This window comes from Poecilia reticulata, chromosome 19, assembly GCF_904066995.2.
Source record: "Poecilia reticulata chromosome 19, P_reticulata-male-v2, whole genome shotgun sequence".
Taxonomy (NCBI): Eukaryota; Metazoa; Chordata; class Actinopteri; order Cyprinodontiformes; family Poeciliidae; genus Poecilia; species Poecilia reticulata.
In genome coordinates, this window is record NC_088848.1 from 16,834,253 (window position 1) to 16,856,725 (window position 22,473).

A 22,473-nucleotide genomic window follows, 5' to 3' on the forward strand; every position below is an offset into this window, starting at 1 on the left:
CTGACAGGTGATCTCTGGGACAAATCTACTGCAGCGACAGCCGAGTCACGAGGGCTCTGAGCTGTAACTCACACCCTCTAAAAAGTCATTTTAAATCACCAATCAAAGGGAAGGATGAAGAGGAGGTGAAAGTGTGGAAGTAAAAAAGAAAAGGCGGGGGAGGACTCGAGGCGGGGGAGGGGAGGGGGGGGAGAGAAACGGTGCCAATTGCTGGCATTTCCCTCTGCTGTCCATGGGAGAGCGAGTTACAGAAATACAACCAGGCCGTCCGTTTGGATGACAGGAGGGGAGAGGAAAGGCCTGACATTTGAGTGAAAAGTGGGGAATCGGGAATAATGCATGAGCGAGGCGGAGATTTATCCTCGTGTTTGACCTCTTCAGGGGAGAACGGTGCGCCATGACGAGAAGGAGCGGGCGAGGAAGCGGGACGGGCTTTCAGATTCGCTGCTTTATGAGGAGGCTTCAGCCGACAGGAATCTGATTGTCGTTAAATTTTAAGCCCGTTGCTGAAAAGCGGATGAAAACCCTCTAGTCTACTCTCCGTAAACAGAGTTATTCTTTTAAAGATCTTTTGACGTTTTCAGGTTTTTATCGTGAATATTTTTTAAAGGGACGCCGTCGAAGCTTCACGCGTCGACACTGAAGCGCGTCGGTTCATCTCAGCAAGCTAGAAGATTATCGATAAAATGTCCGATTCGAATCAAAAATTTAAATCGTAAGGATTCAGAGTTCATTCAGAGATTATGAAATTCAGACATTATTGTTTGAATCTGTGCCTGTTGTGATGTATCGCCCATGTTCTCCCCAGTTGGTTGGTTTTACATGGATTATAGCATCGCTGCAGCAGCCTGGAGGAGATCAGCCCGCGGTTCAGCGGAGGTGTTAAAAACGCCCAGGTTGCTTTAATGCCAGCCTTCAGCTCATCTGCATTGTTGGCTCTGGTGTCTGTTATCCCCTCCCTCCTGACTAAACCCTATCGATTCTCTCTGGGAGTCTGCTGGCCAGTGCAGCATAGTGATGCCATGGTCATTAAAGGAGCTGTTGGTTCTTTTGGATGTGTAGGCAGGTGTGAAGTCCTGCAGGACAGGAAATCAGCATCACTATATAAACTTGTTAGCCGAGGGAAGTGCATCTAAAATTTCCCCGTAGGCAGCTGTACGGGTTTTTGAATTGATAAAACACGGTGGACCGACAGCAGCAGATAAATGACATGGCTTCTTAAACTTCACACTGGACCTGAAAGGGTTTGGCTTGTCTGCCTCGCCACACTTCACTTCCCCCAGACTACGACAGCTGAATTTTAAGAATTAAATGGTAAATTAATTTCCTTTTGAAAACAGGATTTTGGACAATTGAGCAAGAGTCTATGGCCTTTCCTCTCTAGCCCCGAGACACGATTAAGACGTGGATTAACACCAGTAATATGACAGTTGTATTAAAAGTATGCCTTCAGCTAAAAAGTCTTTAAAGTTACATTTTTTTTTATCAGACTTGCTGGCTAGCTGGCAAATGACGTTTAATGTAAAAGTTTTAATCCTTACGACATAAAATCTCTAAATGTTTCAACTGCCACATCCACTAAAAATAATTCATAGCTTTAATTTAAAATGTTTGAAATGAATTTGTGTTCATGTTTGTCGTTTACCTTTATTACTTTGGCTTGTTTCCAGCATTCTGTTTTCCTGAACTTGTGGCAAATCATGTTGCTGCAGGAGACCAGATTTCAATTTTATACGTATTCTTTTAGCTCCCATGCTGATTTTCTTTGATTCACTTTCGCTTCGTTCAGCAGGCGTTGGGAAATGTATTAAGAAAAGATTTACACATACTGGGCTGAGCTGACAAAAATAATACCAAAACCTGTTCAGCAGCAAAGTGCTACATTAATCATGTTTGTTCAGACCTATAGGAGCCCAAAAAGTGGACAGGTTTGGGTCTGAGTGCTCCATTCGGTGATGCCCTCTTTTAGCTTCAAAGAGTCCATTTAAGCTCTTAACCTCAACTGACCCCCTGACTGGCTCTGTAAATAAAGCGAGGCGCGTTGGACAATGAAGAGGGAGAGAGAGTAGCCGTGTCATCAAGTGTGTTCGCATCCAGACGTCCTGAGGGATAAAGTCCAGAGAGCGAACTCACAGCCGCGATCTGTTGATGGTTGCAGACAGGAATGTTTTATTTTCCTCCTAACCCTAAACCAGGACAACATAAAATTTGCAGCTGATGAGTCCGCACAGAACAAGACATTTTTATTATAAGAGTCATAAATCGCAGTTTCGTTCTACTGCGCGGCCCTGACTGACACGTCGGTGTTTGAGCCTCTTCGTCACCGAAATAACACTGATTTGGGATTTTTGAGTTACTGACCAGGTAGTTTAATTGGGTACAAAAAGGGGTTTTGTGGTCGTGTCTTCAGGGAGGACAAGTTTTGTGGGAATAACAGCAGGTGATAAATAGATAAGTACTGTTTACAATAATAAAAACATTTTCTTAGTCTGGTGAAGAACTTAGTATAGAGGTACCGTCTGTCCACATTGCAAGTAGATTGTGTAATAACACAAAAAATAACAACAGAGAGAGAAAGCACAAAGTTAGTTTCAGATGGCTCACTTCATGTTTCAAAGCATGAAAGGAAGCAGTTTTACACAAAAAACCTTAGCACAAATAAATCAAGCGCTCCGAAATCCGTGGGCTTTACAAGATATTGGAACTTCTGCATGCACAATTTTTGTAAATAATAAAGATAGAAGAAGACACTAAATTTTACATTGCACCATTTAGGAGCATTTTTTAATTTGAGTGTTTTATGGAGGTGACATTGCAAAAAGCGTCAAACATGAGTCAGATTGTAAAGTTCCTTAAATTGTAATTCACTTCTAATCTGCTCCTGCGGGCAGATCACAAATTTATGAAGCCTGCATCTCCGTCGTCCTGACAACAGACGTCCCACTGGCGTCTCTCATAATAACTTCACTTTTGGTTGATGGTACTATATCCGCTTCTGACTTCGACGGCGGCCGTAATGGTTTTAGGGTTTAGATTGGATGGAGGGGAAGACGTGGAGTGGAATCGCAACTTTAATCGGAGAAGATGAATTATCCGTGTTAATGAGGAACACCCCCCGCTTTCTCGCGCACAAGAAGAAGAGGGATGGATGGAGATCATGTGGAGGACAGCAGAGCTGAGAATAGCTCTTAGTATAATAAGGAGGCGCTCCTCGTTTCTTCCCTCCAGTTCTCCCTCTGATGGTGTCCATCACTCTTGCCGCTTCTCTGTTATCTCAGCATCCCTGAAAGGTCTGCTCTGATTTCCTCCACCTTCACGAGGCCGTGCCTCTTCGTGGAAAACAAGCAGGGGAGAAAAGGGCTTGTCCTGTAAGTTTAAAGCATTTGTCTGTTGTTAAATGCAGGGCTGTAAATACATATTACCTCTTCCCTCTGTTTTTCCCCTCTCTTCATTATGGTTCATGTTTCAGATGACAAAAAAATTAATATCAGATAATGAAAAAAATCCGAGTAAATACAATGGTGTCATTTCGTAAGGGAATCAAATATCTAACCCCCATCGCTAGACGTAACCCCATTATTGGTGTTGTAGTTGTCTCTAAACCTACTAACTAGCTGTACTACCTTAGGTTACTAAATTGTGTTTAATTTAGTTTTTTTTTCTTTTTTTTGTACTCAGTAAACATGTTATCAAAGGTTGTAGTTTGTGTGAATTAAAATAATTTCATAAATGTTTGTTTTCTCCTAAATGATATTGATGGTATTTGGAGTTTCTTTGGCTGAACTGATTTATTAAACCTGCACCATATATATATATATATATATATATATATGTATTTTTTTTAAAGCCTTGTATTTAACCAGGTGTTTTATTTCTTGGAACAACAACAACAAAAAAAGACAACAGAACTCTGAACACGCATAAACCCTAAATGGATGCAGTGGGGATAAACGGTGAGGAGACAGAGACATGCATCAGTGTGAGTCCCGGCAAATCAATAAACCCGTGTGAGAGCTCCCTGTGGAACGTTTAATTTAGAAACAAACCCTCTGATTCCTCACACAGGGAAAAAAAAAGAAATAAAGCAGCTGTTTTTGTATGTTTCCATGGTTATTGAGATGGTCTTTTTTTTATCAGAATGACACATAAGTACTGGCACAAACAAAGGCGTCCACAGTTCTGTTGTGTAGTGTGAACTCGTCGACTCTTAACGGAGAGGATCTGGTTAAAAACAGGCAGGAGCGTTAGCATGGCTCAGGTGGTGTCCATGATGTACAGCAGCAGGCTGATGTATTTGTTTGTAGATTATTGTTGCTATTATTATTTTTAAGAAGACAAACTAGCTTTGTTTCCTTTACCTTTCTTACTGACTAATACTGAGCAGCTGGTTTTATACCAGTAGCCACAAACAACGTTCCAGCTAAACTTGTGATGCTAGTTTTAAGCTAGTTCTATAAAAACACAGCAAAGCTATTAGCACCAAGATTTATGGACTGTGTGGCATGAAGCTGTTTTTATTGTTTTATAGTCTTTTGTTGGGCAGATATGAAGTGAGGTCAACTGTGGTGTTTCAGACATAAACTGTTTTGATTTAGTTGTTGGTCTTGGTAAGCTAGCCTCCAGCTCTTGCATGGCGTAGTTTTTTGTAGTGAACTAGCAAAGACTGCGCTCAACCTGCCATATGGCAGGAAATTGAAAACTTGTGATAAACATTAGCAGCACCGTTTATGGCTGATTGGAATTCTTGGCAGTCAGGGTATTGGTGGTAATTTTTTTATAATTTTTCTGCATTTATAATGTTTTTGTTGTTTTTTTTTACCCTGTAGGTTTAGTTTGTAGTAGAGACTTTCAGAGAAAACTCACAGCACAATTTGCCAAAGATGAAAAAGATAGTTTTTTTCTTTTATATTTGCAGGAAGAAACACATTATTTTTTTCCCCCACATACAGACTGGACTCAATAAAGCCTAATACTGTGTTCCTTTCCCTGATTAGGTGGTTGAACAGGGCAGTGGATATATATAAGACCTAACTAGGTCAGGTTTGCTTTGTGCATGACTGTGTTTGATGGGAGAACAGCAGAGTGGGTTGTTGGCACGTTGCACGGATGTCTCTTGATGTTTTTTTGGCCTTATTTTCCGCGTTTTGTCTCTGACTCTCAGCAGAGCTCTGTGCCACATGAAAGCCAATGAGATAAGTGAATAAATGGTCAAATTGCAGCCTGCGCGCTGTGTTCTGTAATTGATGGTTGCACGGTGTGATCTCTTAACTCCGAGGACCTCTGACACTTAAACAAATGACATGATTAGACCTAGCAGGATGTCGCCAATGCCTGAGAACTGCATGCTTTTTGTTTACGAGCTGTTTTCCCTCCGTCCTCTCTGCAGCTGGCGACATGGGACTCAGTTCACGGGCTGAACGGCAGCCTGAAGGAGAGTCGCATAGAGAACGGGATGCAAGGGCTGACGGTTAAAGTGGTCACTCTGTTGGTAAGTGACGTCTGTGTGTGTGGTGTTGACTTCACCTTATATTAGCTTTTAGTTTGGAAAAATAGGAACACAAATATTAGAACACTTGTCCACAAGTAGCAGCAGTAACTCTCACCGGTGGTTTTCTGTCTCACTGTAAACCTCTGGCATACCAAATTATTGACCTGTGGCTTTATTTTATTGTTCATCTCTTGTATGTGCTTGACACGTTGTGGTGTTGACTTGGTCACCATCATAATAAGATCTTGATCTTTTTCAGTGGCATATTACGTTGTTTAATTAAATAAATTAAATGAAATGTTACCAGGTTCTGTATTAGGACAACAAGCCTTAAATCACCACCATGCTTGTTGGTTGATATGAGGCGTTTGTGCTCATATCAACACATAAGTAAAACGGTGTTTGTTTGACAAGAGGCTATAGATTATGACAAAAAATATCTACTTTGCTCCTGTATGGAGACATATATAGGATATTCCAGAACTTTTGTCATTTATTCAGTTAAATTAAGGAGCCATGCTCTTGTAGATTAGATTCCTTACCTTCTTGAACAAATCTGTCTTTAGGGTCTTTGAGAGCATGACTGCGTGTCACTCGGTTAGAACTGAAGAACCCATTGGAATAACACGTGAAAATGCCTTAAAGCTACATTGTTACTTTTTAGAAATATCTATGTTTTTCTTATACATTTGTTTAAAAACTCACCATACATATTACTTTTAACTGATCAACGTGATCGGAGTTCCCATAGCTCATGAGGAATTCTAACTTTTGCAGGCAATTTTTGTTATTTGGAAAGTTTTTGGACCAGACAGACTTTCAACTCCCAACACGTTGTTTGTCGAGGCGTCGATCCCGTACTTCGGCTTCAGTGACGCCTCGTTCAGTGCCATTAGTTTAAGGGGTACGCACAACCGAGAGGTTTTACGTCCGTGATCCCACAACAACAGCAGGCCGCCGCTCCAGGTCCCCACTTTCGCCTTCTTCTGCCTAAGCTGCAACGAGTCGCATGTCTAACCAAGCAGGACTAATGCCTCCTCCCCGCAGTTCAGTGCCTGCTGCTGCAGCACCTCCAGGTGTCGGTGCTGCCGAGCAGAAACACTAACGCCAACTGCCACGGTGGCACCGCCTCAGACACCCCGACCTTACAGTAGCCGTCGCGTTTTCCCTTCAGCCTGACAGAAGTTCCTTTAACTCCTACTCTTACTGTGAAGCCGAAGCCTCCCTCACGCTGCGACTTTTATCCTCACTAACACCCCCTCCTTTCTCCGACTCGCTTCCTGCAGGAGGATCCTTTCGTCATGGTGGCAGAGAACATCCTCGGGCAGCCCAAGAGATATAAAGGATTCTCCATCGACGTCCTGGACGCCCTCGCGAAGATCCTGGGCTTTAAATATGAGATCTACCAGGTCAGACTGAGCTTCACACCCAGCTGTTTTTCTGCTTAAGTTTAATGTTTTATGAGGCAGACTTGCAGCGACTTTTAGCTTTTTCACACATTTAAAATGTGCAAATGCAGAACTTGCATTAGTGAGACTATTTAACTGGATTGGTAAAGGCAGGGAAGGGAGGAAAAAATGGCTTTTCCCTAAAGCCAGCCATTAATATTTTGTATTACAAAGTAATTTCAGGAAATAAAAAGAGAACGACAAGTTCAAACAAGTTGAGAAGAGATGGAAAAATTCATAAATCTTCTCAGGTTTTAGTTAAAACGTAAGGAGGGGGATATTTCCTTTTCCTTTATGCGAAAAATAATTTAAGTGAAGTCAGAGTGAAAGGACCTCCAGGGAAATATGAAAGCAAAATGTTTTTTTTTTTTTTTGAAGACCGCATTTTGCATTAAGACTAAATTGGTGTTACAATTTCCTCCCGAGTTTTCAAGCTCGCCACTTTAATGCCGACTAGGTCAAGAAAAAGACAGCTGGACAAAGCGGTAAACAACAACTCCCTGCAGTATTTGTGTACGCAATACGCAAAGTGACAAAAGGTGAATGTGAAGCCGGGTTCAAAAGCACTGATTTTCAAAAGTGTTTGTACACAAATATGGGAAACCATTATATAAAAATAAATAAGTGTTTATATGTATCACGGGGTTCCGGAGCAGTCCAGAAAAGTCTCTTTAGTTTCTTTCAGGTGTGGATAATGATTGGGAAATATTTGTATTTCCAGCCGTATAAAATTGTCTCATTGTTTGGTTGTTTGGCTTGATTGATGGTTCATTAGTTGGTTGGTTAGTCTCTTCCTTCCTTTCTGCTCAACTCTTTCTAAGTTATTTGACTAAGGGTTTTACTGAAAAAAATATATATATCAAAACATTTTTTTACCATTTTACTCAGGTCGCAGACAGCAAATACGGCTCTCAGCTTCCCAACGGCTCCTGGAATGGGATGATTGGGGATCTCATCAACAAGGTAAAACTAAACTCTGAATTAAACACACACAATGTGGAAGTGCACAGATTAAATTCACCTGACATGGCTCCCATCGTTAAGTCACCTTGTTTTGAAAGCCGACATAGTTGTTCGACGTCCATCTTTATCCCGTTGTCTTCTCTCTTCCTGCAGAGAGCCGACCTCGCCGTGTCGGCCATTACCATCACGCCGGAGAGGGAGAACGTGGTCGACTTCAGCAAGCGCTACCTTGACTACAGCGTCGGCATCCTGCTGCGAAAACCCGAAGAGAAGATCAACATCTTCTCCCTGTTCGCGCCGTTCGACCTGGCCGTGTGGGCCTGCATCGCGGCCGCCATCCCGGTGGTGGGAGTGCTCATCTTCCTGCTCAACAGGTTGCAGGCTCTGCGCTCCTCCTCCGCCTCCTCCTCCCAGAATGCACCACCGGGCCATCTGTCCAACGGAGTGGGTTCGGGCACGCTGCACAGCGCCATCTGGATTGTTTATGGAGCATTTGTTCAGCAAGGTGAGCATGAAGTTCCCACTGTTAGTTAAAGGACAGAGCTACTTGTTTTAAACTTTCAAACTAACTTGCTGTGATGTTTTATGTTCTTAAAAGCCCATCTGGCCACATGTTGCGAGCTAGCTACAGCTAGTGTTCGGTATTTGTTTATACTTGACACTTGTTCCCATTCGAATAAACAATAAAGACAGAATGAAACAGTGGAACAGCAATGGCAGATATCCATAAGGCATTTACAACATATTTTTACGTGGAGACACAAGAACACAGCTTTTGCACATGGAAATGTAGCTAACTTTAGCACTGATATTCTATACACAGCGTAAGGCATTAAAAGCTTCAGTGCGTCACAGATTTGACCATGCTTCAAAAATCTGGAGTAAATGTCAGTGACTCCGTGTTGTAAATCTCTTTCTGTGTTTCTATCCATTGTTTTACATTCAGTCTCTCTTTTCAGTTCTTTGTGATGTCTTTCCTTGCAGCTGCAATCATAAGTCTAAAGATACAGATGTCCTATTTTTAATCACACCTTCCTAGAATCAGACCCAAAAGACTTGTGGACGTCTGGAAGCTTTAGCTTTAAGAAGCCAATATGTTAGTCCAATGAATTCTGACCAGAATGGTGGTCATTTGTCACATGACTACAGGACATGCATGTGATTGGCATTAACTCTCTCACCAGCATGTTTGTGTTCCATTTTGCTTCCTTTTCAAATAAGGTATTATATTGTACTAAAAACTTTCTGAAGTTTGGGGAGCCGAATTGTGTTTTGCACTTTTCACTTTCCCGAGATTTCCCTTTGAATTTCTCTTTCACATTTGACGTTTTATTGGGTGTGAATTGTTGCTTCGTATGGAAACAGCAAAATAACTTTACAGACTATTTTAGAAGGAGTCTGTCTTTTAGAATTCAGCATTCTTGTCACATTCTCAAAATAGATTTTGAATTGTTTTTTGTCTTTTTCATCCACCCCAAGTCCCAGCTTCACATTTCTAAGCTGAAGTGTAGAGGTAGAAATATCAGCCCAGAGACAAACTGCACACACGCTCTCTCATACACTCACACAGACACACGCATAGAACCTCACAGCAGAGGCTCCCAGATGCATCTATTATGGTCTGGCAGGTTGCCTGGGAAACCTTTTGAACCAACGGCTGTGATTAGACTCCGGCTCTGTGCTTGCAGTGATAAAGCACCTCTCTCTGTTCGACCTTTGCGGTCACTGATAGGTGGCCGGCCCGGTACCTGGCGCCTCGTTTCCCCCAAACACATGTGTCACCTTCCACTTGATGCTCAGCGAGTCTTCGCCCTGAAACCTCTCACAAGTACCCATGTTCAGATTTTGACCGCTGACCCCCCACCCCCGTCTGCCACGCGTCTCTTCGCAGGAGGTGACGGCATGGTCGGCTCGGTGGCACTGCGGATCGTCATGGGCAGCTGGTGGCTCTTCACACTCATCGTGTGTTCGTCGTACACGGCCAACTTGGCGGCGTACCTCACCGTGTCACGCATGGACCACGCCATACGGTAACATGCGCGCACCAACAACAAACGTGCGCTTTTCTGTTGTCTGTTTTCTGAGCGGCTCACCCTGAGGTGAACCGCATCTCGTGCTGCTCGCTTCTGTCTGCTACTCCTGCAAACAGATGAATTATTTAGATGTAGATGCAAAAAAAAACATCTTAATCTTTGCAGGAATTTTTCATCTTCAATCTGCAGATTTTATCTTAATAGTTTTAAAGTCTTACATATTCACAAGAGCAGATTTCTGGTATTGAACATTGGTTGGTTACAGTGAATGGAGTGTTGATGCTGATGTCTGAGGGTTCAGAGGTCACAGCTGTCTAGCTTAAGCTGCTCACTGGAATTCCTCCAGAATCCTCTTACTTTCACTCATCGCTTTTAATTGTCTTCTTCTCTGATATTTGCTTGCTAGCACTTTATTTTTGAGGCATATTTTATTTAATTTTTTTAAAAAGTTTTTTAAGGTTTTTTTTTTTTTGGCTTTTATTTGAAAGTGCAGTGACAGGAAAGTAAGGTAATGCGAGAGAGGGAAGACATGCAGCAAAGATCACCTGGGCGGGAATCGAACCTGCGACAGCCGCGTTGAGGACTAAGGCCTCCACATGTGGGCTGCGCTTAACCCCTGCACCACTACAGCACCCCGATTCAGACATGTTTTAATTAGGCTACACAACATAGAATCTAGGAATGCATAACTGATGAAGAGATGATACGTCTACCAGAAAGAAAATTGAGTTAACGTGACAAGTGAAGATGCAGTAGCTTGGTGCGGTTAGAGGTCGAAAAAGTGGAAGTGAAGCATAAACAGTTCTACAAATGAGCTAATCTTATTACATGTCTTTACATAGACTGAATATTCTGAGCGATGGTGAGATTATTTTGATTTTGTGTCTTTGCAGTTCACATGTGATGACTTCAGGAAACATTTCAGCTCCAGCTGACAATGTGTTTAAGTTGCATGTTATGTAATGCATGCATTAAAAAAACAATTATGGGCGAAGTTATGTTTTTATTGGTTATAAACTTTACAGAAAGAGCAAAATGTCACACCTTCGTTTCACGTACAGCAGACACATTTTTCAAAATATGTCTGCATCTTGTCAGCCTCTGAAGGAAACCCCATCATTTGCAGAACAACGGCATGTCGGGTTCTGTGCCTCCGTCTCCAGCTCGTAACGACATTTGGAACATCATTAGCAGAGCCTGACATTTCTGCCCCATCAAAACTGTAAATTTGAGGGTAAATAGCAGCCTTATTAAATGTCAGAAAACACTGAAGTTATTGAGCTGGTGTGAAGATTCTCATAAGAAAATATTAAAAACGATTATTTTTGGGAAAGATTCGGGTGACGTGATTAGCTTGTCTGGAGACGAAGCAGAACCTTGAGAAGGAGCTTGAAATAATTTTATGAAAGTATCCCATTGAAGAGCGATTTGGAAATTATTACTACAATATCTTGTCTGACATAATTAGATTAATTCCATTGTGAATGAGATTTGAATTCAGTTGGTGCTGTTAGTATCTTTTTTTTCTGGGTTGGGACTTTAGGTTAGGTACAGCGTTGAAAGCCACATCACAGGTTTTTAATAATTCAGTTTTTTGAGGATTTTCAATTTGCAGATATTGTAGAGACTGTAAGGAAAAGTTCTGAGCTGCTAATTTGGGGTCCTTTAATCTCGGTTTTGTCATGCAGTTCAACACAAAGCAAAAAAAGTCACGAAGATGCAGAATATTTCAGAAATAACTTCCTGATGTGCAAAACAATGTGAAGATATCCTGCTCTTACAGCTCATTAACTCCTAAATGAATCAAAATGAGTTTAGTAGAATAAATGTTTTAATAAAGCGAACCTGCTGGTCTGTGTGGGAAGCAAATTGGCAGAAACATATTTTCTTAGCTAGAGTTATCTGAGGTTTCAGTCTGCTCATCATATGAATTTGGTCTTTTAATTTGAGCCATGATACAACATACAACTGCAAAGATGTTTGGAATTATAGAGTTGAATATATGCATTCGCCCTAATTTATGTGTTACTGAACAGAATTTTGACCCTACAAAGATCAGAGCATGTTACCTTCTGGTTATCGAATGTTCAAATGAGAGTTTATTTATACAAGACGAGAAGAATTTCTTATTCGGCTCTCATTAGATTGACCGATGTTTGAAATAATTGCATGGTCCAAACCTGAAAATCTTTCTAGTAGATTTGTACGGATTGATAAAAACTGTTGTAAACACCTTAAGGGGCCATTACCATGTTTTCAGCCAGATCTGAAAACATGGTAATGTTTTCAGATCTGGCTGAAAATATGAACAGGTTATTCATATTTCATATGAACAGGTTATTCATATTTTTCACCATTTTGGTCTAAATGTACACCTGTATCTAGTATAATAGCAGAATATTTCAGAGGACAAATGGACTGAACTTATATAGCACTTTTCCAGTCATTTTGACTAATCAAAGCACTAACCATGCACAACCATTGACTAACCATCCGCACTCACTAAAGCTCACACATTTATACACCGATACGCCTACAACCTTCTGATCGCAAGACGACTTCTCTACCCACAGAGCCACAGTCGCCCCCAAAGAAGACCAACCCCGGAAACGATAGAGCTCAACTCAGCCATGAATAGAAACTGCTGGATCACCAGCGTCACTGTCCACAGTGGATACATTTTCATACCACAATAACCTGAGAGAGTGCCAACCAAGAAATGACGCAAGAGCTTGAAAACCGGCATCTTCAAGTTATTCTGAAAGCTCCAGCTGCCCACATGGAGCAGTCAACCGAATTCTGGGCAAACGTTTGATGATCGGACGGGTCAAGCAAGAGAAGAAGAGTCAAAGAGGAACTGCTAACAGTTACCACTGTTAGGATGCTGGTGGCACCATCATGTAGTCGGTCGGTTTTACTACCACTTGCACAGTTGTGTTGAGAAGCTTTTTGCGGTTTAGTATTCACCCAGATTTTTTTCTGGAACATAAATGCTACTTTACACGCTAGTGGCAGATGTTTGCAGAGCAGCCTGACCCTGGAGTGCCTTTACTAGGCCGGTTTCCACTGTGTCTGTTCATATCTATTTGGTTTTGAACTATTAAAATTGACAGTTATAGGGATTCTTAAGGGGATATCAAGTACTCACAGATTTTAGCTTTATGTCTGTAACCTCTGTGAATATCAGGCGTTTCATTGTAATGAAAACTCACTGCCTCAAAATTCTTCAACTTCAGTTCAAATCCACAGCAAGATGGTTTGGAACGTGAACAAAGTTTTGTGTTTTGAACGAGTTAAACCCCAAACGACGTACATCCAAACTGCTTTTGGACACGATAAACCCAAATGAGACTAAGCTTCAAAATGGGCCCACCCAAAATCAGACTTCAGCCCTGTTGAAAGTTTGTGAACTGGTTTTAAAAGCCAGATCCATGGCAGGAAACCAACTAGTTTAAACTAACTTTACCACTTATATCTAGAAAATTGGTCAAATATCCAGTAAGAATGGTGCCAGAAGCTTGTCGCAGGAGTGTGTGGTTGAGTGGGATTTTTCTAAGGAGCATTTAACTGTGTGTATAAATTGGTGCTGAATGTCTTGTTGTTATAACCCTTTGGGATGCAGGAAGCTGCTCTATATCCTCTCTGATCTGGCCACCTTCGCAGGTGGATGGTAGTACTTGGTCCTCTAATACCTGAAGTTTCCCTGTCTGAGGGCTCTGTGTTTACTGAATTGAGTCACATGGCTTGTGTGGTAAATTTAGTAGCTATTCCAACGACTTTTCAGAAATTATTTCTCCAGAATTTGTGCTGAAACGGAAAATAATGTTATTTTTTTTGCAGACCAAGAGCAGGGGATTTTTACTGTTCTTTCTGGTGTTTTTCTTTGGTTGAGGTTCAGAAAACAAGACTTGTCTTATTACTGACAGCAGTTTTCTGAATGCTTATGTGGATGATTGAAATGTGGATCAATCTACCGCTAGAAATATGAGCCATTTCCTCCTCTCTGGGTAAAAGCTGCATCCTGCTGTCTTTTTGTAAATTACATAGCTTATTTTTCTTTTACGGTCATGTTTTATAAATTACATTATGTATGCAAAATATACCAACAAAAGAAACTGAGTGGTCTGTGATTTGTTTGAGAGATTTAAGAAATAAAATGAAGGAACTTCAAACAAAGGAATCAAAATCCTAAATCTCTGTTAGTTTAAGTTTTTTTTTTTTTTTTCTGTATTGATTCGATGTTCTGAAGATTCATAGTTTCATAGTGTGAAAACTTCTGTTGGCGTTCATTATAAAGCTGGATATCAGAGAGGAGACAAAGGTTCTGAACAACATGTGAGCCTGTTCTTTTAAAGACGGCTCACACAAATGAAACCCGCTGCGTTGAATCTCAGAAACTTGGAGGGAGCTGCGGGAGGCGGAAAATTGAGGAGGAGTGAGAGGAGCGGGAGGGAGAGGAGCAGGAGGGCTGCTGAGCCTTTTTATGATGTTGGAAACTACAAAAGTTTATTTTATTTTTTTTAATCTTAAATTCACTTTGTCTTGAAGGAACACTTGTCTTTTGCAAAGCAGAGCTGGAACAGTTTCTGGTTTCACAGATTTTATTTTTCTTTTTTTTAACCAAAAGAAGAAAAAGGGACAAAAAGAGGCAGGTGTTTTTTTATATTTGAAAGAGCAATCACAATACTTTTGAAGTTTTAAAGGCTTTAGTTAGCAAATAAAGAGAGCAAATATTTGCAGCATTGACTATTTATTTTAGCCTTAATGTTGTTATTGGATACATTAAAAAATAAAAAAGGGAGCGGATGCACTCGTATTCATCGGCTACCACAGTTAGAGGTTTTGCACTTCTGCCAACGAGACTCTGTTACATCTTGAAGCATGAAATGCACTGAGAGGTTTTTCTCAAGCTGAAATGGAACTGTTACAAAAAAAACAACAACATAGTTTTGTTCAGTTCTCAGTTTCTCTCTCTTCACGGTCATTTAAAACAAAAACAATGCGCGCCGTTACCAGAACGGGCGAAATTAGAAAGCGGCGCCACAACTACCGCTTCGTTATGAAATCTTTTTCACCCGCGAACCTAAAACGTCGTTTGCAAGGTAAAACTTCAGGTTCGCTGCGGCTGCCTTGATGAAAACTAGCTGAATGTACAAATGAATGGAGTTTGACGACCTTCATCATCGCAGTGCACTGGCTGAACCTCGCTGACTCAATGTGCTCAGTTGGATGGTAATTGAATGTTCCAGAAGCCAAACTAATTAGGATTTGTGCCGCATCGAAAGCATTCTGTCTCTGACCGCAGCGCGGGGTCGGCGCCGCTGTTTTGTGAAGTAAGGCAGGAAAAGATGATGGCTGCGATAGAACAGAGAGCAAACATGCTTCAGTAATCAGTCCATTAATCAGAACAGAGATTCTAATTTTTTCCAAAGTTTCCAGTTTGTAGAGCTATAAATGTTTGTCCTACACATGACAGACTGACCAGAGATCTTCCACTGGAAAAACAAACTCGAATGCGTTGACCCAACAATGTGATTTTGTACTTACATTTAGAAAGGTTTAGTAGTTTGTTTCATAAAAACATGATTGTTCCAGCATGATCTGTAAATGCTGCAGTGCAATATGCTAATGAGATTTCATGCTATGTAGAGTTGGAAGTAATTAAGTAATTATTATTAATTATTAAGTAATTTAATTAATTTGTGTAAAAAGACTCAACTTCTCAAAGAAATACTGTACTTATAATACAATACATTTGCATAGCCGTATAAGTTCAACAGTATCAATAGTTCACTTCATCAAAACTTTATTTATTTATGTTATTTAGTTTTAAAGTAATTATCTGGACCTAAGTAGTTGTATTTCATTAAGTCAACAATGAATGTCAGATTGTTTGTGCTGCTTCAATAATTGTAAAATGTATTAAAAGTAAATGCTTTTTTTATTATCAGACAATAACTTTCCATGTCTTCATGTAAATCTAAAAAAAAAAAAAAGATTACATACTTAAGATCTTTTACAAAACTTCTTTTTCCTGGTCGAATAATAAACCTGGACCATGTTTTGCCTCAGAAACTCTGCTAGAATCCCACTCCTGCGTCTTGAACCATGTCGAGTGTCCTCAAGTGTCTGCACGCCGGCCTGGCGCCATATCAAATGTAGCGTTTTATTTTCTTCTCGTCACCTTCTGATAAAGCCCCCGGCGGTCGAACATCACAGCCCTGCTTATCTCCTGATTCCAGCGTCGTCGGTTCTGCAGCCGTATTTACAGTCCGGGCCGAGAAACAAACACGCCTCACGGCTCCGAACCGCAGGGTCAGGAGCAACTAAACGCCGCTCGATATTCATGACCGAACTGCCCAGCTTGGCTCAGAGTAGTGATTAGCTGATCTGAAGTCTGGTCTCTTCTGCTGCTGCAGGTGCTGAAAGAGAATCATTGATCCGGGAAGTCTGAAGTCTTTCCAAGTCTGGAAGGTTTTCACGGCAGCCAGTCCTCTGTTGTGCAGGCAGTGGTGAAGTAAAGACGCCCTCTGGGGAGCATTTTAACTTGAAATCAGGAAGCGTCGGAGCAACTCCTGCATCAGAAACAAGTGTGAAACTGTAAATCATAGAGACAGTCGAGGTTTTTTTTTTTTTTACATCCCTTTTAATTCAAGGATTAGTAATGACTAAAGTGCATGTTTTCTTTTTAGAAAAAAATCCCTTTTAAACATGCTTTTGTATTTATTTCTATTGTATTTAAATAACTCCACTTTTTATTAGTATTCTTTCTTGATAAGACTCAAGAACAGGTAATCTAACATGATTGTAAAATAAGTTAAATGCCTGTTTCAGAGACACATTAGAAGATGTTGAGCTTTTCTCTTATGTGTTAATTCCCGACATAGACATAGGAACTGCTGCATTAATTTGTTTTTTGGTCCAGTGTAGAGATGCATAAAAATCCTAAAAGATGCATCTTATTCATCATCTTCCTTGAGCTTCTCCCTGTAGGGGGCGCCACAGCGGATCATCCTCACTCTGTGCAGCATCCTTAGTATAGCATATCCAGCGTCTCCTCTTCTGCACATGTGCAAACTTTCTCAGCTTCATCTGACTAAAAGCCACTGCAGATCACACTTCCTCAGACATAAATCAGCAGTCTATCACTTGGATGGTTGCTTCCAATGTAAATTATTTATTTGGACTGAAACCGCCCTTCCAAAGATAATCTGGCCATCTTTGCGCCCTGCGTAGGTCAGCCAATCAAAGCTTTTCTGAATCCACCCATGCATATTTCCTGTTTTTTTCTAATTAAATGTGTCCTTTTGGTGATGCTTTGATTCTCCAAGGTAGCAGCAAAACATCAGAGAACCAATTTAGCCCTAGTAAGTAAAAAGCAGAAACCAAAATCTGATTTTTTATTTTTTTTATTAACCAGGTTCTTTCCTGCTGTAATCTGCAGAACTGCTTCATCTCTCATCACCATTAGCACCACTAACACTGACGTCAGTAGCTGATCAGCAGTTATTTCACGACAGTGTAAAATAATCTAAACCAGACTTGAAGTGTCAGCACCACAATGAATTTACCAGCAACAGAGGGAATATTGTCACCATGCCAAGAGTCTCATGGTAACTCTGGAGGAGCTGCAGGTTGAACAACCTGTTGATAGGTCAACCGCTAATTGTGCACTCAACAAACGTTGCCTTTTTGGGAAGCAGGGCAACAGGAAGAAACAAGCCGTCCACTTGTTGAAACAACACGAGGTTCTGGTCAGTTGATGGGAAGAAAACAGGACAATCCTGGAAGAAATCTGCAGCATATTGGACTGTTAAAAATTAAATCCGCTGACTATGAAGAGCAAGCACATCAGTGCTAAAACGATAATGAACTCCGGATCGAGCTTTGGAGGGAAGTCACGACACAGAGCAGACTTTTGTCTCATCTAACGGACTGTGTTTCCACAGGCGAAGGACGACTCTCATTTCTTTTCTTTTTTCAAATAGCTGAAGCTGTAAAGGACTTTGTGATCCTCTGACACCTGAGAGAGAGACTGATTTAAAACTCAAATGTTTCTGCAGAAAAAGGGAAAAAAAAAAAAACATCTTTCCCAAGCTTGAATGCTCGAGCAGATTTCTGACAGAACCTTCGCTGCTCAGGTGCATCATCATTTATTCCCGGCGTGTGCAGCGAATGTTATCTCTCATTTTCCATCTGCTACCTTTTCCGTGACGCACGGCCCGATCCCCTTTTCTGCCTCCTCTCCTCCGAGTATCAAATTCAAGCTGACATTTTCATCAGCGAATCCCCGTCGCCGTGTTAAGGATGAGGCGTCGGAGTGCGCGGCCCCGCAGAGCGAAACAGTGAGCACTCAAGACGGGAGAAGTGCGCACGGTGCAGACTCATCGCCTACAGACTCCGGCAGAGGGGAGACGTCTCCTCTTTGACTGACAACCGTTGCGCCTTTCGCCCGGATGAAAAATGCCTGGAGGATACTTTATCTCCCAGACTGGAGGATTTATGATCGGTCAGAGCCGAGTGCCGTCCTCCTCTTTGGTCTTGTAATGGAAGATGAAACAAGATGTTTCAAAAAGAAATGGTTGTTACTCAAGCAAAATTAGGTGCATCATTAGTCATGTAGGAAACAGGTTGGGGACCAAGACAGGACTGGAATTAAGGAAGCACATAAAGGCCATTACACTATTTTTTTTGGTTTGTTTTCTACCAAAAATAAAACCTCTGAGACTCACTGACTCAGCATTTCCCGTTCCATGTCAGACAGGATTACTATCATCATTTGATGAATGCCGGAAGGTTGATTAAGATTTCTCTCTTTACCTGCTTCGAAGTCAAAAGTTTGAATTGGGTCAAGTATTTTGCATGTCCGTCCAAAGGTGTGTCTCAAATATTTGCCGGATACTTGGTCTGACAGAGCTATTTGGTCAGGTTGGTTACTCTACTTGCTCTCGCACATCGTCTCAGCTCTGCCCACATGTTTTCTATCGGACCGAGATCAGGGATTTCTTTTGGCCTCTCTAAAACATTAACTTTGTTTCCTTTAAGCCACTTTTAGCTAATGTGGTGCTATGCTTGGGGGTCACTATCTATTTGGAAGTCCCGTTTATTCTAAAGTCTAAACTTCCTGGCTGAAGTCTTAAAAAATGCTGCCTTCCTGTCTCCTGCAGCAAAGTACTTGCATGAATTAGGATCTTCTCATGCATGAACTTTTCTCTTTTCTTTCCAAATGGAGAAATTGTCAATTTAGGTTGATCAGACCACAGGAAGCGTCTTTGAAAATTAAGATCTTTGTAATTTGTCCTTTTTTTTATGTTGCTTTTGAGCTCATTTCAGCGCATGAAGAAATGAATTAAAAAGTTTCATAAAGTATGCAAATATCTGATTTAATCAATGTGACATTTTTTGGCCTTTTTTGTTTTTCGGTGATGAATTCAGTTGAATTTGAGTTTGTGTGGTCTTGAATATTCTGTGTCTGTCTTTTTACTTTTTAATTAGCTTTTGGGATTTGTTTCGTGATTCTATTAATTAAAAGTAGAGATGTGCCGATCAGGTTTTTTCCTGCCGATTCCGATCACCCATGATCGCAGATACCGATACCGATCACATAATTATTATTTTTTAAATCATAAGCTCTACCGGTTACATTATGTGGAAAAAGGAACCATGAATTCACCTTAATTTAGACAAAAACTTGTTTTTAATAACTTTTTCCAAGAAAAAAACAAAACAGGCATTGTGCAAATTGTACTGCTATCAGTAATACTATCTTTAACAGACTGAAAACATATGGAGGCTCTGAAGCGGCTAAATAAGAGTCAAAATAAGGACAAGTTCTTTGTCCTTGAGCTTTGGAGATCTTTACCCTCCTCTTCATCATGTGTGACTGAAGACAAATTTGGGTCCTCTGCCATCTTTGTCCAGTTGTTGACCTGAATGTCCAGGTTCTCTCACCTTTTATTCGTGATGCATTTAAATCCCTGGGAAACTGAAATGTACTAATTAAAAGTTTCCACACACCCTGACTCACTTTACCAAGCAATTTCTAAATTACAAAAACAGCTTTAACATAATTTATTTTACAAGTGTTAGGGGTTACAAAATTATGCCTTAATTAAAAGAAGAAAAAAAAAAACAAACGTAAAGAAATAAAGAACAGGGGGAAAATATCTGGTGATTTTCTTACATGGAATTTTTCTTCACTGCTAAATAAATGTATTCAAATTAAAAGTTAGATTTTTCTAATATTTCCAGCATAAGATTACAATACTGTGGTAAAAGATTAATTCATGTTAATACCTTTTTTTTCATTGCCAGTGGTAATGGCTGCAGTACCTTATTAACAACTTGGGGGAAAAAAAAAAAAAAAGCAAGCAGTAAAACTGAAACATAAAGCGAGAGACACGCTGCCCATCAACAATGACCCCTGTGGTTTTACGCCGTCCTGCAGGTCATTCCAGGACTTGGCGAGGCAGATTGACGTGGAGTACGGCACAGTGAGAGACTCCGCCGTCTACGACTACTTCAGGAATAAAGGCACCAACCCTCTGGAGCAGGACAGCACGTACGCAGAGCTGTGGAGGACCATCAGCAAGAACGACGGCATGGACTACTCCGTGTCCAGCCCGTCAGAAGGCATCCGCAAGGTTTGTGTCTCAGTCTGTGGCAAACTTCATGAGTGTAAATCATCGAAAAAAACTAAAAACGAACCACTGAAGGGGCAAAAGAGCGACCAATAGGTTGGATTGTCCGCAGCTGTACTGTACTTAAACGCTTCCAGTTGGGTTTTCTTTGGGAGTATCACATTAAATGGTGTTTTTTAAAGTTTTACTTGTAAAAACTGAAAACCATGTCATTTTCTGCTGCTTGTCTCTTATACAAACTAAGTAAGGTCCACCTTAGTAAATTTAGCAGTGCTACGTTAAAACCGAGGTGACGAACGTCAACAACAACACTATTAGATGTTGGTGTTGGTGTAGTTTTATCTGAAAGATTTTTTTTGTTGCTTGCATTTTACTCTCTGCTGGACCACAGCTAAATTGTCGCATTAGATTAAACCTGAATTAATCTGTCAGACACAAACAGGATGTTTATGAGAAACAGCCTCCAGAGTCTGTGGGGTGGGGGGGAAACTCCCCACTAACTAAACAAAAAAACTCCTGTTATAAATTGGCTGTGAGAACCCAAATTATCGTCAGTAGTCATTTAAAACACGCACGCTCTCCTCATTTCATTCACAACAGGCAAACACACACATTCATCTGTTTATCTATTACTTAATTGCAAGCGCGGTTGAACAATGCATCAATTAGTTAGGCAGTATCCCATGTGCGTGTGTGTGTGCGTGTGAAAGCAGGACCAGTGCCCCGCTGCTGCGCGTTATTATGCTCGTAGATTTCCCAAAAAGCCGATGACAAATTAGTTTCGGAGACAAATCGGCTTTGAACGCATCCATTATTCAGCCGTTTGTGTGATAAACCTCCCCCTGGAACCGCTGACGTTTCCCCCCATCAAACCGTTCTGTACACAGACAGTTTTTCATCTGTTTCACAGGCAGCGTTGGAACCTCCAGTCCTGCAACTGGTTGTTCAGTTGATTAGGATGCACTTCATATGGGCTGAGGCAGCGTAATGGTTTAAAAACAAAATCCTTAAGTTTCTTTTTTTAAAGAGAGAGTCTCGCGTTTACCTTCAAAACGAGGCCAAAATTGATTTTTTGAATTTGTCGAGAGCAACCATGAAATGAAATATGAACGATTGGCCTCATGGAATGGGTCAGAGGGCGAAAATGTTGTGATTCGCCAGCTTTCAGAACCAACTTTAGCAGCAATAGTGCTCACTAGTGTTTTTGACTTTATCAGTTTGTCACATTAAATAATTTGTCCCTCTCACCTTTCCGACTGTTCTTCCTTTCATTGGGGTTTGAAGACATCTGTCTCTGTGCAGCTAACTGAAGGTCCAAGCACAGCATTATAATCAGGTTTAGATGTTTAATGTTTCTCTGTTACATTTCCTTGTTTTTCCGCCATCACATCCTGACCTCGGTAGCACTTTGGTAAATTTGGATGAATTAGTGCTATTAAGGTGGAATTTAAGGAGCTTGTTGAGTGTTTAGTTTCAAAACGGAAAAGCACGAAGCTCACTTTCCATCCGACAATGGACTCAGTTTGGATTCTTTCTCTTTCCTGTTCTGGTATGGCCCCGCCATCTTTATTACTCGATCAACTGGCTGTGGTTAAAAGGATGACCAACAGCGCTCTTCACTGGATGGCCGCCAAACCGCAACACCAAAAGACGGGAAGCAAACATTATTAGTTAATCGATAGGAATCTATTTTAATTTACTAAACCATTAACTGACAATTAATCATAAATCAATTAATTGTTTGCATCCTTAATTGACCCAGTTTGGAACAAGTCTCAGCTCTTGGACAGATGATCTCACTGTAGTTCTCCAGTTGTGGGACAGCCTAAGATGATATTTGTGAAGCCGATTCACAAATCCGGGCTTCACTTGTTCTGCTTTTCTCTTCCTTTATTCTTGAA

General features: G+C 40.9%; 1 protein-coding gene across 1 annotated transcript in view; it reads left to right on the forward strand.

The window, feature by feature from the left end:
- The window catches only part of grid1b (glutamate receptor, ionotropic, delta 1b), a 437,216-nt gene that overhangs the window by 390,426 nt on the left and 24,317 nt on the right, over positions 1–22,473 (forward strand). The window contains exons 10-15 of the mRNA XM_081601023.1: positions 5,387–5,488; positions 6,775–6,897; positions 7,825–7,899; positions 8,053–8,404; positions 9,791–9,929; positions 20,380–20,575. Coding sequence (XP_081457149.1) covers positions 5,387–5,488; positions 6,775–6,897; positions 7,825–7,899; positions 8,053–8,404; positions 9,791–9,929; positions 20,380–20,575 — 987 coding nt within the window. The remainder of the gene's footprint in view (positions 1–5,386; positions 5,489–6,774; positions 6,898–7,824; positions 7,900–8,052; positions 8,405–9,790; positions 9,930–20,379; positions 20,576–22,473) is intronic.